Here is a 16,101-nt window from a genome sequence, read left to right as displayed (position 1 = left end):
GGGGCAGGCAAGGAGGCAGTGTGCAGGAGTGTGGGGACTTTCCTCACCAAGGGAGCGATGACCAAACCCAGCAGGCTTCCCCAGCCACCTCCCGCGTGGCCTGCCTGCTGTCTTTGGTACTACCCTCTCTTAAGTGTTTCCCCCTCACCCCCAGTCCTGCTTTTTCTCCTTTCTTCCACTATTCTCTTGTACCCCCACTGGCTCATCCTGCTCTTCACACAGGTCATTTCAGCCTTCCTGGAGGGTGGGCGGCTCCCCAAGGTAGTACACAGTGGTCACAAGAAGTCAGACTTGGAGGAGGCTGGCCTGGCTGGGCTCCAGCCCCTGCCTTACGCTTCCCTGGTCATGAGGCTTTAGACAAGTAAGTGACTGGCTGCTCCGTGCATTGGAGTCCTGTCTGTAAAAGGGGTTCCCTTGGACAAGGCAGTCTAAGTGGGATAAAGCTCTAAAGCACTTCACACAAGGCCTGTGTGAGTCAAGAGTTAACAGCCCTCTCCCTTTCGGTGCCAGAAACAGACTTGGTTCAGTCAACTTTGTTTTCCCTGGAAACCTGATGATTGTGGAATATCACGGTGTTCCCTGGCAACAGTGCTCATGGTAAAGCTGACCCCTGCTTGGTAAATTGCTTCTGGACTAGGAGTTCTCTGTACAGCCTCTCAATACCCAGTGAACCACAGCTTTGCGTTTCTTCAGTGTGGTATCTTCTGTAAGTAGGCTGGCTCATTGCAGGGACTCTGAAAGCTCCATCTGTGGGGTTGTCACAGGAGATGTCAGCTCATATAGTGCCTGGGCCAGGCCCATTCCTGCACCCAGTCAGCTTGGCCCTGAGTTGGCACCCTCGGGTGACCTCATCTGTCAGGTGAAAAGATTAAACCTCCAGCTCAATTCATTCATTTACAAATATCTGTTGAGGGATTACTATGGGGTAGGTTCTGGGAACACAGTGTTGAGCAAAACAGATCCATTCTCTGCCCTCAAGGCACTTACGGTGCTGTGGAAAGAAGGCTGTCAATCAAAGCATCGCACAAACAACAATGAAGGAACACCCTGATGATAGGTACATTGTGCTATGAGTGTAGTGAGGAGGTCTGAGCTAGTTAGGGAGGCCAGGGAAGAAGAAGTCATACTAGAGCTGGGATATGATGGATGAACAGGCATTAACCAGAGAAAGACGGGGAAAGGAAGACTCCAGAAAGAGAGAACAGCACAGGCAGAAGCTTTCTGGGCGGGGGATAGTGCATGGTGGAGAGAATGAGGGCAGGTGGAACTCTGCCATGCGGGTCCTGAGAGGCAGGGCTGAGCACGAGATCATTTAATGACCCAACACAGCCCTGAGCATAGATCAGTGAGAGCTGCTGCTCAAACACTGTCACAGGGCTGGTATTTTTGCTTCTTCATCTTAAGAGCAATGAGAAACAGGCTAATACAAGATGGGGATGTATTGGTGGGAGGAGGGCTTGGCCTGATTGAATTTACAATATGAAATGTGAAGAGCTTATTCTGGCTGCAGGATGCTGAGATCAAGTCCAAGGGGAGTGAAATTTGAGGGGAAAGGTTTTGATGGAAAAAAAAGCCTTAGGTGTTTGCAGGCTTAATAGAGCTTCAGAGGGGGGTTAGCAGCAGGAGAGGAAAGGCAGCCTTTAATTTCGGGGGTCTTCGTGCCTTCCCATCCCCATTTTTGGCTGCCATGACCCCCAACCACCCTTTCATGTTGCCAAACCACAGATTGAAGGAAGGTGGGTGTGGGCTTTAACAGAAGATAGAGGTGCCCAAGGATGCCCCAGCCACGAGCAGAACACCTTCAGGGCATTCATAACAATAAATCAAGCCCCACAGCAGCACTTTCTGTAGCTTAGAGAGCTGCTCTTGGCATTGAAGACAGACATTTTCCATTAAATAAGATAAATGAGAAAATCATATTTCTCTTTGTCTCTCTTCCCTCTAGGCTTATATTTGGCACCCTTTACCCTGCGTATTATTCCTACAAGGCTGTGAAATCAAAGGACATTAAGGAATATGTAAGTAGCACTGTGTATTTTGGAGGGGGTTGGCTGGAGTGAGGTCGGGTGTAAAATGTTGGGGGAAGGGGATGCCCTCCTTGCTATGGGCACTGGGAGTAGGGAAAAGGAGTCCCTTCGTCACAGTTCTCATGAGATGTCTCAGGAGTCCTCTTTTCTGTCTAGACCTTCCCTTGCCTAGACCTTCCCCTGCCTAGACCTAGAGCATGGAGGTGAGAAAAGCAGGGAGGTATGGCAAGAGGTGGTGGCGTCTGGAATTGGAGGTGTCTCAGCTCTGCCACAAGCCACAGGTGACTTCACCTCTCTCAGCCTTGATTTATTTGTCTGGAAAACACTGTGTAGACCTTACAGCACCATGACGGAGAGACAGTCCAGCATTGCCGGCAGGAGCACGGGTTCTAGAGTCTGGCAGACCTGGGTTTGGTTCCTGGGTCTGCAACTCTGTCCCATTCCATTTCTTTCATTCCATCTCCACAATTCAGGCTCTGTTGCTCTGTAACCTTTTGAGGGCAGGGGATTGTCATCATCCTATATCTGTTTTCTTTTCTTTTCTTTTTTTTTGAGCCGGAGTCTCACTCTGTCACTCAGGCTGGAGAGCAGTGGCGCAATCTTGGCTCACTGCAGCCTCCGCCTCCTGGGTTCAAGAGATTCTCTAGCCTCAGCCTCCTGAGTAGCTGGGATTACAGGTGTGTGCCACCATGCCCAGATAATTTTTGTGTTTTTAGTGGAGATAGGGTTTCATCATATTGGCCAGGCTAGTCTCGAACTCCTGACCTTGTTTGTGATCTGCCTGCCTCGGCCTCCCAAAATGCTGGGATTATAGGCGTGAGCCACAGTGCCTGTCCCCTATATCTGTTTTCTGTAGCACATTGCAGAAGGTGAGCACACAGGAAGGGGATCTGGGAGGACTTACTGGTCAGAGGATAATATCAGTTACTGTTGGATGATCTGGGTGCTCTAGTCACCACCCCTAAATGTGTCTGGCGCCTTCAGGCAGGAGAACGATTAGGCCACTGCTGACTGAGAAAGACCTGCTGGGTGGGTGGTGAGGGAAGGGTGTCCTTCCCCATATAGGACACAAACTCAAAGTGCAAAAGGTGTGGATTTTGGCATCAGAACACCGAGGTTGGTCAAGTCCTGGCTCTGACATTTGAATGATGCAGTGCTGGGTAAGTAGCTAACACTTCCGAGAGCCTAAGTGTCCTCATCTGAACAATAGGGTGGGTAATAGTCATGCCTTTGCCTCTTTTACTCAGATGTCTCTTGGCAGGTTTGGCGTAGGTAAAGAAACAATTCAAAGTGGGCTTAGAAAGTCAGTATTTTCTTTCTCAGATTTCCCAAGAAGTCTTTATGATGAAACCAGCCATCTCCAGAACTCACCCCCCACCCCGCAATCTCCCACTTTCCCAGAACAGCTTGCCTGGGCTTGCACCTTGCTGTTTGTAAGCAGGGAGTTCCAGAGGGGGGCAGTTTTTCTTCTGGAGACCGGGCCTGTGGTATATGTGAGGGAATCTCAGAAAGCACGCTATAAATAGCTGCTAAATTGCAAGCACAGAACCTCCTGATTCAATTGACTTGGCACAGGGCAAAGCATTAGGCAGCCTCTTCTAGCCCTCCCTCTCCCAACCCTTTCCCGCCTGCCAACTGTGCCAGGGAAGGAGGCCTTACCAGGATCACTGTGGTATAAGGTCTAATCCTTTACTTTGCAGGGGCAAAAACAACTCTGTCAGCTCTTCTGAGAGAGATCAAACCCTGGTAAATTGTTTTGCTCTGACTAAACTCACAGAAGCCTGGTTTATGACTAGAATGGCAATTCATTAATTTAGAGTGAAAACCATAATTGATGAGTAGAGCAGCTGTTTGTGTTGGCTGCTCAGCACACGCTTTTCCCAGTAGGGAACGTGCGAGAGTTACGATTAGAAGGTTTCTTGGTAAAAAAGGAATCTGAAGAAAGGAGCCGGGTAGTATCAGGAGGGAACTGCCTTTCTCTGCACTCACGCTCCTGTGTTTCCTTCCTGCAGTCCTTTTGACTAATGGGCCTATTTTGTTCAAGAGAGAAACCTGCGAATTTCCTTAACACACCCACACCCACACACCCACACCCACGCGGTTGGTGACCATGTCCCTTCATCCTATCTCCTGAGTAATCATCCAAACCAGGTCTGTCTTCCTTCTCTGCTGCCACTCTCAGAAATGAGATTCTCACCCTTTTCCCTAGAAGGTTGCAATGGCCTCCTATATTAGTTTTTTATTGTCACCATTACAAATTACCGTGAACTTAGTGGCTCAAAACACCTATGTATTATTTTATAATTCTGAAGGTCAGAAGTCCAACAAGTCCCACTAGGTTAAAATCAAGCAGGACTGTGCTCCGTTTGGTGACTCCAGGGGAGAGGTTGTGTCCTTGCCTTTTCCAGTTCCTAGAGGCCATTCCTGCATTGTTAGGCTTGTGCCCCTTCCTCCTCCTCCTTCAGAGCCAGCAACATTGCATCTCTCTGGCTGTTCTTCCATAACCACATCTCCCTCAGGCTCACTGGGAAAGGTTCTCCACTTTAAGGATTCATGTGATTACATGGGGCCACCTGGGTCATCCAGGATACTCTTCCCATCTGAAAGTCCTTAATGCTACAAAGTCCCATTTGCCATATGGGGATTAGGACATGGACATCTTTGGGGAGCCACTGTTGTGCCTATCACACCTCCTAACTGGTTCTCCTGCCTCCTGTCCCTCCTTTCCCACTCTGTTGTCACATGACATCCAGTGCCATTTAAAAATGGAAGTCTATTGATTTCACTCCTCCCAGGTCAATTAATGGCTGCTTATCACCTGCAAGATCAAGCACAAATTTCATTACACAGCATTTAACACCCTTCTCGATCTTGCTCCTCCCTACTTCCCAGCGGCTTCTCTACACATCTTCAGTGCTGTAATCTCAACACTCAAAGTATGGTCAGTGGCCAGCATTATCCGCATCACCTGGGAACTTGTTTGAATTGAAGACTCGGGTTTGTCTTTCTGTGGAAGGCACAGAAATGGTTATCATGAAGGAAGTTTTGACTCACATTCCCCTAGAAGTAGGAGGCATGGCATGCCACATAGGGCCACACAGGGGGACCACCAGAGCTGGTCAGGAAGCAGAAGGAGCTCTCCTAAATAAAAATGGGCATATTCCACAGGATCTCCAATTTAGAAACATTGCTCAGGATATTTATGGCTGCTTATGTCTTCCAACCAAACTTACTGTACCTGGATTCAAGGTGTTGGGATGAAAACTTAAATAGAAGGGAATTTACGGGAATTTGTAGAATTAACTAGGTAACAAGAGAAAGATACCCAGGAACCGGGGAGGATCCAAGGAGGCTGGGTGATGCTGACGGCCCAGCTCACACTGTAGGAAAGGGTCTGATTAGGAAACCTCTGCTGAAGTCACATCTTGGACACCGGATGCTTGTGCTTTCGAAGCATCCCCTGACAATGCAGAGTCCTGGATAGGGGCCCAAATAGCAGGACTTGCCTCCCACAAAGATGCTGATGTTGGGAGATGTCTCCCAATTTAGAAGGCTTTGGATGCTGAGTACTCATGGAAAAAAAAAATAACCAATACAGCTGACTCTTAGGCTGCCCCAAAACTACATCCACATCCACAGCCATTCCTTTACCCATATTTTGGCTTTAAAAACAAGCTTCCAACAAGAATTCTATACAACTCACTCACTTGTCAAATCCAAATTCTGTAAGTTGCTGAGTCCAGCTCCAGGCCCAGTATCCCTGGGCAAAGTGCTCTCCTCCTCTAGTTCTGACAAGACCCAACCTTAATATTCAGCATTCCAAACACTGAATTGTTAAGTGAACTGTTACCAGTGTAGCTCACATACTATTTTAGTGGGGAGAGAAAGAATTAAAATATAATTACTTAGAATATTAAAATCTATACTTAACACAGAAAGGAGGAAAATATGGATAGAAGATACAGTCCGTATTCATGCAACTGATCATGAGTTCATAGCTGTATTTGTGACTTTTGTTAAAAGAAAAAAGTTTTCAGAGGGTAGAATCATGACTCTTGTATGAATATAAAATGAACACATGTTAAAGATTTTGCTTAACTTACTAATGAGGCAACCAGTAAGGTGTTCAAAGGAAACTCCAAATAACAGACATATGTAGGCAATCAGAAATGTCGAAATGGATTTGTTAATAAATATTAAACTGATTGCTTGGAGGGTGGGATGGGGAAATCAGTTGTATCTCTGCTGTACAAAATTTATTTGCACCTCTATGGGTGAAACCATATGCATTGCCATCAATTTTAACTTATCAAGTTGTAAAATGGCTCAAAGACATTGAAAAGCAGGACACTTGCAGAATCACGATAATTCAGAAGGACATGCTGGACACCTAGCATTCCACAGGACACGCATTCTGAAGTCTTTCTCAGGTTTTCCTGAGGCTTTCCTCTTCCACCATCCAATTCATGCTCCCGTTGCCTAAAGCTAGAGCTTTAGTGGGATTGGTTCCTTATCCTGTAACGGGGCCCAAATCTTCATTCCTGAGGAATCTGAGGTCTTGGCAGTTTTGCCTCTGTAGGGCTGTAGTAATGACCCATTCACTTTTTTTTTTTTTTTTTTTTTTTTTGCTACAGAGTCTTGCCCTGTCACCCAGGCTGAAGTGCAGTGGAACAATCTCGGCTCACTGCAACCTCTGCCTCCGGGGTTCAAGTGATTCTCCTGCCTCAGCCTCCCGAGTAGCAGGAATTACAGGCGTGCGCCACCATGCCTGGCTAATTTTTGCATTTTTGTAGAGATGGGGGTTTCACCATGTTGGCCAGGCTGGTCTTGAACTCCTGACCTCAGGCAATCCACCTGCCTTGGCCTCCCAAACTGCTGGGATTATAGATGTGAGCCACCACGCCAGCCGAACCATTGACTTTTACCCCTGAACAAGACAGTCCTAGGAGGACCCCCCAAGGCTTTTTGACTTCCATCTGCTCTTCTTTCTGCCTCATTGTGTAGCAGAAGTCCTGGTTCCCCTTGATAATTAGGATCAGTTACCCCTTCAAAGCCCATAAGCCTCTTTATCATCTATTTCCTACTGGTGTGAGTACTGTGAAGCCACCAGGAGACAATACAAGTCTCTGCTTCCACTTCATTGAAACCATTTTGTATCCCCTGGTGGAAGCATCCATCCCTTAAGTACTAAAATCATTAAGAAGCAGAGATCAGAGGTTTGGGGATGAGAAGCAAAAATGTTGTGAATGGGTTAGAGCAGTGATTCTCAACCTTTAACATGCATATGAATGAACAGGGGATCTCCTTAAAAGCAGATTATATCCAGTAGGTCTGGGGCGGGGTCTGAGATTCTTCATTTCTAACAAGCTCCCAGATGATGCCAACAGTGCTGGTCCATGGACCTCACTTTCATTGCAAGGAGCTGGCATTAGGCTTAATCATAGATTAAGGAACCCTCATTTCCTTGGTTCCTGCACCTTTAAATTCTGGCTAAGAAGCACCACCATATGTTGGTCACTGGTTCAGAGGAGAAACTGCACCCTCCAGGACTGCACACCAATCTCATAAAATGCTGACTCCCACCTGGTTTGCTTTCAGAACCCTCCATTGCCAGGTAGCACCATATAAGGCCAGCCACTGCAGGGCATTGGGTGCATGGTAAGATCAGTGACTCCCCAGAGCATCAGCCTATTGCTTTATTTCCTTTGCTATAAAGGAGGGTCCTTGATGAGAAGCAGTATCGTGTGGGATGCATCAAAAGGAAAAGGGTAATCCCTGCGTCCACAGCTTGCTGTGTGGCTGCCGGAAGCAGAGCAATAGGAAAAGCAAGTCCACATGCAGAAAAAATGAATATTCCAGAAAAGACCCTATGCCGCCCACTCCATGAGGGAAGGGACATGGTGGAGTGAACCTGCTTCCAGAAGGCTGGTTGATGCCTTGGGATATGGTATCACCCTGGAGATGCTTGATCACTGCTGCTGGCAACATGGTCTCTGAGCAGTGGTTGTGGCCAGGTCAGCCTTGCTGAGAGGGATGTCACATTGCTGAGCCCGTGTGCTACCTCTTTCACTTCCACTTGGCTGCTTGGTACATGACCCCATTGAACATGCACTATCAAACCTAAGGAAAGAGGCTGGCCGACATCCACAGACCTGACCATCTCATGCACTCGGTCACTAGGAGCCTCCTCTGCCATGGGACCTATTGGTGAGCATAAGCATTGGGCCACCAATATATTCATTCTCTGGGCCCATTCACCTCATTTCCAGAGACTCCTCAACAGGAGTCTCTCAGCCTCACTTCTTCTAAGAACCTCATCCTCTAGACAGAGCCTTAGCTGGTGTTTGAAAATGTGCCTGGGACTTGTTTTACTTAGGGATGGAAAGACACCAAGATGTGGAAATGACTGTCATGAAGGAAGAAGTCTAGAAGTGGGAGGGCCACATGCTATGTAGGGTCACATGGGGAAGCACCAGGCCAGTCAGGAGGCTGATGGAGAGTGGGAAACGTGGGCAGTGGCCTTCATTGTGGTTTCTGTGAGAAAGGTAAGGCAAGACAGGGTAAACGGATTTCAGATTGGCTAGGTGGAATCATTTCAGCAGGCTCCAAGTTGTGGGCGCTGCCTCTAGTTGTCTGGGACCTGGCTCTGGGGTGGTTATGGTTGGGGAATATTGCTCAACTTGTGGGAACACCATAAAGGAAGTAACTTAGAGTATAGGCTCTGGACTGGTTAGTTTGCATATGAAGGGTGTGCTGGGGCAAGGCTAGCCCTGGAAGGGCAGTCCCTCTGTAATCAGTGAGGCCCCAGATGCCAAAGCATCAAGAACACAGAAAACAAGAAAATGGAGTTCATATACCCGGTGACAGTGCATGAACATTAACTCAGGACATTTTTCCCTCCAGGCTAAGTGCCCTGCTCAAATTCCTGCCCGCAGGGGAATTTCGCTTCCCCACTCTCCCAGGGTCACCCCTGACTATATAGCCATCCACGGTGAGCTCATACAATCAGATGTTGCAGAGTCATCTGTAAGGCAGGCTTGACTTTTTTCTTTCTGTCATTTGGCACAGGGAATTCCCTGTGAGGCTGAAGTGCAGGGCCCAGATGCGTGAGGGGTGTGAAAGGCTTGAGAAATTGAGTGTGCCTGGTTAGAGGAGAGTCCAAAGGTGAGGTGAGGCTAAAGAAGTGGCCAAGCCTCCTCCTCTGCAGCCCATAGGGAGGCCTTTGGCAGGCTGCCAGAAGCTCTGGCAGTGGGGTAGAATGGACCACGGAATTTCAGCCCGCTGCTGTGGCTCGTGGGAAATCTCCAGGCCACTTCCTACCCTGAGCTCTGGAGCTTCTTGCTGTGGCTGAGGGTCACAGCATCTTTCCCATCTCTTCACTCCTAGATCCTGCTTCTGACCAGTTTAGAGAGACTCCCCAGTCATGCTGTCAATGTTCCATTTGTCCAGGAGAGTTACTCCTGAATATTACCTTTCAAATTGGCCATAGCTCCCTCTCTCTATTCTGACTGAAGGCTCACCCAGGCTCCTCATCCCTATCTTGCAGGGAGGTTTGCATAGAATCTTTCAAACATGGAGAATTATATTTCAAACCTTGGGGAAAATAACTGTCATTTGATTTCCACGAGGAATGATGGAGAAAACCATTTCCTAGTAATTTTAGATGGATATGGTTTCCATCTCTGAGTCACCAGTGTTCCTTTGACTTTGTTAGCCTCAATGAATCATTCTCAGCTCCTTCTTTCTGCATGAAAGTATTTCAAAGGAGTGCATCATGGGAACTTCTTCAGGCGAATGCATTAAATCCCCTCTCAGACATGGCTGCAGCATCTCTGTCCATAGCCTCAACCTCCTTCCTGAGTTTGGTCTAGGAGTCTGTTGGGCATTCTTCTCAGCTGTCCTGAGCCACATAAAGCTCAAACTCTTCTACCTAAATTGGCTCTTTCTTTACTTTCTTGTTGGTGCAAGTGGCCCCATAATTATCAGTCACTGATGCCCTGACTTCACCAGGTGCCTTTTTTCCCATGTTTATGGAGTCATCTACTCAGTAGGCACTCATAGGGAGCATCTGTTGCCTCACAAACTGTCTAATTCTGTCTTTTCTTCTCAAAAAGCCATCTAGACAGTCTTTCTCAAAGTATATTCCTTCTTAGCCTTTTGAAACCATTCTTTCTGTCCCATTCACAGTGCCAGTATTCTAATCTGGTTGTTTGAAACATACTCATTCAGTACCTACTATATGTCAGGAACTGTTCTGGGTACTAAAGATATTATGATGTATAAGAAGAACTGGTCTCCACCCTCTGGGAGCTTACAGTGTATTGGGAAAAGCAGGGGAATAAACGGGTACTTTCAAAGCAGTGTGATAAATGTTATGACAGGGAATGTGTGTGGTACTATAGAGAAAGATAAGGAGAGGGTACTTACCCAAACTTTGGGTACGTCCTAGAGGAGGTCATGTTTTTGCTGAGATCAGAAGGCTGAAATCAGAGGCAAAAAAAAAGATGCTCTGTTGAGAATTGAAAGATTCGTTATGGTTGGAGTGGAAAATGTGAGAGGGTAGGGGTGTGGATGAGCTTTTGATGAAAATAATTAGGGGCCAGTTGGTGGGTGTGGTGGATCACACCTGTAATCCCAGCACTTTGGGAGACTGAGGCAGGTAGATTGCTTGAGCTCAAGAGTTCAAGACCAGCCTGAGCAAAATGGTGAGACCCTGTCTCTACAAAAAATGCAAAACAATTAGCTAGCCTTGGTGGCATGCACCTGTAGTGCCAGCTACTCAAGAGGCTAAGGTGGGAGAATCACTTGAGCCCAGCAGGTCGAGACTGCAGTGAGCTGTGTTCGCACCACTGCACTTCAGCCTGAATGACAGAGTGAGACCCTGTCTCCCCTCAAAAAACAAAAAACAAAACAAAACAAAACAAATAGGGGCCAGTTTATGCTAGGCCTCATAAGCCAATGTAAGGAATTTGGGCTTTATCTTAACCACAGTAAGGAACTATTGAAGGCTTTAAACTAGGAAAGAGAGTCACCCACTTTAGGCTTAAGAATTTGTTTTTGTTGTTGTTGTTGTTGTTGTTGTTGTTTTGTTGTTGTTGTTATTGTCATTTTGAGACAGGGTCTTGCTCTGTTGCCAAGGCTGGAGTACAGTGATATAATCACAGCTCACTGCAGCCTCGACCTGGCCAAGCTCAGGTGATCCTCCTGCCTCACCCACCCTAGTAGTTGTGACTACAGTTGTGTATCACCATGCCCAGCTAATTTTTCTGTTTTTTATAGAGACAGGGTTTCACCACGTTGCCCAGGCTGGTCTCAAACTCCTGGGCTCAGGTGATCCACCTACCTCAGCCTCTGAAAGTGCCTCAGTTCAGGCATGAGCCACCATGCCTGGCCTTAGGAAAAGCATTTTGGCTGGAATTTGGAGGATGGATTGTGAAGGGGACAGAGGTGTAAAGGCCAGCATAAAGTTGTAACTCTATTCTAAACAGGAGATGGTGGTGGTCTGAAGTAAGGAAATGGCAGAGGGGAATGGAGAAAATAAGATAGGTTCAAGAAAAAAACAAGAGGGTAGAAGTGACAGAACTTGGGGACTGGTTACCTGTGTTAGGTGAGGAATGTACAGATTTCCTTAGGGACAGTGTCTAGTCTAGAGTTAGAAGCAGATGTCTAGAACAGAGCCCTAGGGAGGAAATGAAGAGACTGAGAAGAAGTGGCAAGAAAAGCAAGTGGAAAACCAGGACAATTGTAGTGTTGGGAGAGCTTTTCGGTATGTGATTGTTTCACTAACAGCTGAAAAGTCAAGCAAATCAAGTAAAAACTGAAAAAAGGTTTCTTACCCTTCCTTGAAGTATGTTACAAAGTGGAGGCCCCAGTGAGAACAATTTTGATGTCATGGATGCACTGCAGTGAGCAAGTGAGGAATGAGAAAGTAGATCCTGCAAGTATAGATGACTCAATGGAGATGTTTGTAGCTAAGGGTTGCATCAAGGAAAGGGATTTTTAAAAAATTTTCTGAGATGGAGTTTTGCTCTTGTTGCCCAGGCTGGAGTGCAGTGGCGTGATCTGATTCACTGCAACCTCTACTTCCCGGATTCAAGCAATTCTCCTGCCTCAGCCTCCTGAGTAGCTAGGATTACAAGTGCATACCACCACGCCTGGCTATTTTTTTTTTTTTTTTTTTTTTTGTATTTTTAGTAAAGATGGGGTTTCACCATGTTGATCAGGCTGGTCTCAAACTCCTGACCTCAGGTGATCCGCCCGCCTCAGCCTCCCGAAGTGCTAGGATTACAGGCATGACCTACCACGCCTGACCAAGGAAAGGGATTTTTAAAATTGTTATCATTGTCTTTTTGCTCTAATTGAAGACCCAAAGCATGAATTGACTACTAAAAATAAAAAGCCTATAGAGAAGGAATTCAGGCTCCTGACAATGTGTCTGGATACTGGTGTTGAGAATTCCCAGATCCTGAGCCCCAGCAGGCTATAGACTTTACAGTTGGACAAAACCTCATTTGCCCCCTGCTAAGGAGTCAGTCCTGCTACAGACAACCTTGGCAGTGCTGTCTCAGACAGTAGTTATTTGATGGACTAAACCTACCTTGTTTTTCTGATAGAGAAGATCTGTAAGTAATCCATTGAGAAACATGTTTTAGAGTCACAAAGACAACAGGGATTCACCAGAACAGCTTTCATGTTTGAAAGATATTTTTGCTGGGTATAGAATTCTTGGGTGACATTTTTTTTTTCCTTTTAGCACTTTAAAGATGTTGTTCCATTTTCTCTGATATGCATTGTTTCCAATGAAAAGTCAGCTATAATTCTTATTCCCATTCTCCTGTGTGTAATGTTTCTTTCCATCCTCTCTGCTTTTAAGATTTTCTACATGGTTAGGATTATTCTTTTTTTCTCTTCTTTTCTTTCTTTCTTTCTTTCTTTTTTTTAAAAAACAGTTTTACTATGATTGCCCTAGGTACGGTTTTCTTTTTCTTTGTATTTATCTTGCTTGGGATTCACTGAGTTTCCTGGTTCTTTGGGTTTGTTTGTTTGTTTGTTTGTTTGAGACAGAATCTTGCTCTGTTGCCCAGGCTGGAGTGCAATGGCATGATCTTGGCTCACTGTAAACTTTGCCTCCTGGGTTCAAGCAATTCTTGTGCCTCAGCCTCCCAAGTAACTGGGACTACAGTCACTCACCACCATGCCCAGCTAATTTTTACATTTTCAGTAGAGACAGGATTTCACCATGTTGCCCAGGCTGGTCTAGAACTCCTGGCCTCAAGCAATCCACCTACCTCAGCCTCCCAAAGTGCTCCCATCATGCCTGATCAGGGTTTGTTATTTTTGATCAAATTTTAGAATTTTGTAGCCAGTATTCTTCAAGTGTTTTTTTGGTTCCATTCTCATGTTTCTTTCCTTCTGGAATTCCTATTACCTGTATGTTAGACTGCCTGATGCAGTTCAACAGATATTGAGCCTCTCAGTGTTGTTTTCCAATCTAGGCTTTAGTCTGCATGGCTTTAGTCTGGATTTGTCTTCAAATACACAGATCTTTTCTTTTGTTGCATCCAATCTGCTGTTAATTCTGTCATACTGTTTCATTTCAGATATTATGCTTTGAATTCTAGGATATCATTTGTTTCTTTTTTAAGAGTTTCCTTCTTTCTCTTGAAATCCCCCATCTCTCCACTCATTATATTCACATTTTCTTTTAGATTATTTAACATAGTTATACTTTTTAAAGAAAAATATGGCCAGGTGCGGTGGGTCACACCTGCAATCCCAGCACTTTGGGAGGCCAAGGCGGGCAGATCACCTGAGGTCGGGAGTTCAAGATCAGCCTGACCAACATGGAGAAACCCTGTCTCAACTAAAAATACAAAATTAGCCAAGCGTGGTGGTGCATGCCTATAATCCCAGCTACTTGGGAGGCTGAGGCAGGAGAATCACTTGAGCCTGGGAGGCAGAGGTTACAGTGAGCCGAGATTGCACCATTGCACTCCAGCCTGGGCAACAAGAGCGAAACTCTGTCTCAAAAAACAAACAAACAAACAAGAAACAAAAGAAAAATAATACTGAACACATCCTTTTCCTCCTAGGATAAGTATCTTGTTATGTGGTGACAAAACAAAAGTTAGTTTTCATAATAAAAGCTTTGTTAATAAGTTGCTGTAAATTTGCTTATCTTCTTTGTGAAGTGTCTGTTCAAATGTTTTGCGCATTTTTTAATTGGGTTGTTTGTTTTCTTATTGTTGAGTTTTAAGAGTTCTTTGTATACGGTGAATAAAAGTCCTGAATCAGATATGTATCTTGCAAAATATTTTCTCCCAATCTGTGGGAGAAAATTGAGTTGTTTTCTTATTGTTGAGTTTTAAGGATTTTTTGTATATTTTAAATATAAGTGCTTTATCAGATATGTATTTTACAAATATTTTCTTCTAGTCTCCTTGTTCTCTAAATGTTATCTGTGCAGAGCATAAGTTTTTGATTTTATTATTATTTATTTCCTGACCACCTATTACCATCATGTCCTGCACTAGTGTTTCAGGTTTATTTTTAAATGTCCTATGCTGGGAGAAAGGGTCCATTCGTTCAGTTGGGAGCTTAAAATTTTATTTTTGGCTTACAATCCAGTATGTAGGTGGTTTGCTGGTAGCCTAAGAATCAAAAGAGCAATGCAAAATTGATACTTTGGCTTTGTTAGAATTCCTTACCTCACAGGGACTTCAGACCTCACTAGACAAATTGTAATATTGTCAAACCAAGGTAAAATATTTAGGACATTTGTCACTGAATGCCACAAAGTGTTATCATCTAGGAGTTAGCTAATTTTGCAGATGAAATCGTCTGTGACAACAAATTTAACTTAGACAATTTGGGGGACTAGTAGGATATTTTCCACAGTGGAGTCCAGTGTCAAAACATAAAATTACAACAAATTTAGTTTAAATACCTCAGTTGGCTTTATTGTGAGCCTAGAATTGGGCAACACTTCATTCTATAAAATAGAACAAGTGTTCTAATAAGCTGAACTGAAGGGATTGGCTTTATAGAGAGAAGGGATGAAGAAAAAAGTTTTTAATTTTAATGAAGTCCAACTTAACGATTTTTTTCTTTCATAGATCATACCATTGATGTTGTATCCAAAAACTCAGTGCCAAGTCCAAGGTCTTTAGATTTTCTTATATGTTGTCTTCTAGAAGTTTTTTACATTTAGACCTATGATCCATTTTGAGTTAATTTTTGTGAAAGGTGTAAGGTGAGTACCTAGGTCCATTTTTCATTGTTGTCATTGCATGTGAATGTCCAGTTTTCCCAGCATCATTTGTTAAAAAGACCATCTTTTCTCTACTGAATTGCTTTTGCTCCTTTGTCAAGGATCAAATGACTATACTTGTATGGGTTGATTTCTGGGATCTGTGTTCTGTTCCATTGATCTATTTGTTTATTTTTTCACCAATTCCACATGGTCTTGATTATTTTATCTTTACATTAGGTCTTGAAGTCTGTTAGTTTTAGTCTTTCAATGTTGTTCTTCTTTGGTATTATATTAGTTGTTCTGGTCTTTTACTTTTCCATATAAACTTTAGAATCAATTTGTTGATATCCATAAAAAACTTGCTGGGATTGTGATTGGGGTTGCATTGAATCTATAGCTCAAGTTGGGAAGAACTGACATCTTGACAATATTGAGTTCTCCTATATGTGAACATGAAATATTTCTCACTTTATTTAGATCTTTGATTTCTATCATTTTTATAGTTTTCTTTATATAGACTTTTTACATATCCTGTTAGATACATTTCTAAGTTATTCATTTTTAGGTGGTACTAACATAAGTAGTATTTGTGTTTTAATTTCAAGTTCCAGTTATTATGTAGGAAAGCAATGGACTTTCATGTATTCACCTTGTATCCTGCAACCTTGCTATAATCATTTATTAATTCCAGGAGGATCTTTTGGTGAGTTCCTTGGAATTTTCTACATAGACAGTTAAACCATCTATGAGGAAAGATGCTTTTATCTCTTTCACATTATTTAGCTCCTATTTAGAAGTGAGAACATGCAGTATTTGACTTTC

At 44.4% G+C, this 16,101-nt stretch overlaps 1 protein-coding gene across 2 annotated transcripts in view; it reads left to right on the top strand.

The window, feature by feature from the left end:
* Nucleotides 1-16,101, top strand: part of REEP1 (receptor accessory protein 1) — a 121,049-nt gene that overhangs the window by 54,847 nt on the left and 50,101 nt on the right. For both annotated transcript variants that reach the window (XM_038007211.2, XM_038007212.2), the window contains exon 2: nucleotides 1,946-2,018. In XM_038007211.2, the coding sequence (XP_037863139.1) occupies nucleotides 1,946-2,018 (73 nt within the window). The remainder of the gene's footprint in view (nucleotides 1-1,945; nucleotides 2,019-16,101) is intronic.

This window comes from Chlorocebus sabaeus, chromosome 14 (genome assembly GCF_047675955.1).
Source record: "Chlorocebus sabaeus isolate Y175 chromosome 14, mChlSab1.0.hap1, whole genome shotgun sequence".
Lineage (NCBI taxonomy): Eukaryota > Metazoa > Chordata > Mammalia > Primates > Cercopithecidae > Chlorocebus > Chlorocebus sabaeus.
This window is presented reverse-complemented; position numbering and strand designations above follow the sequence as displayed.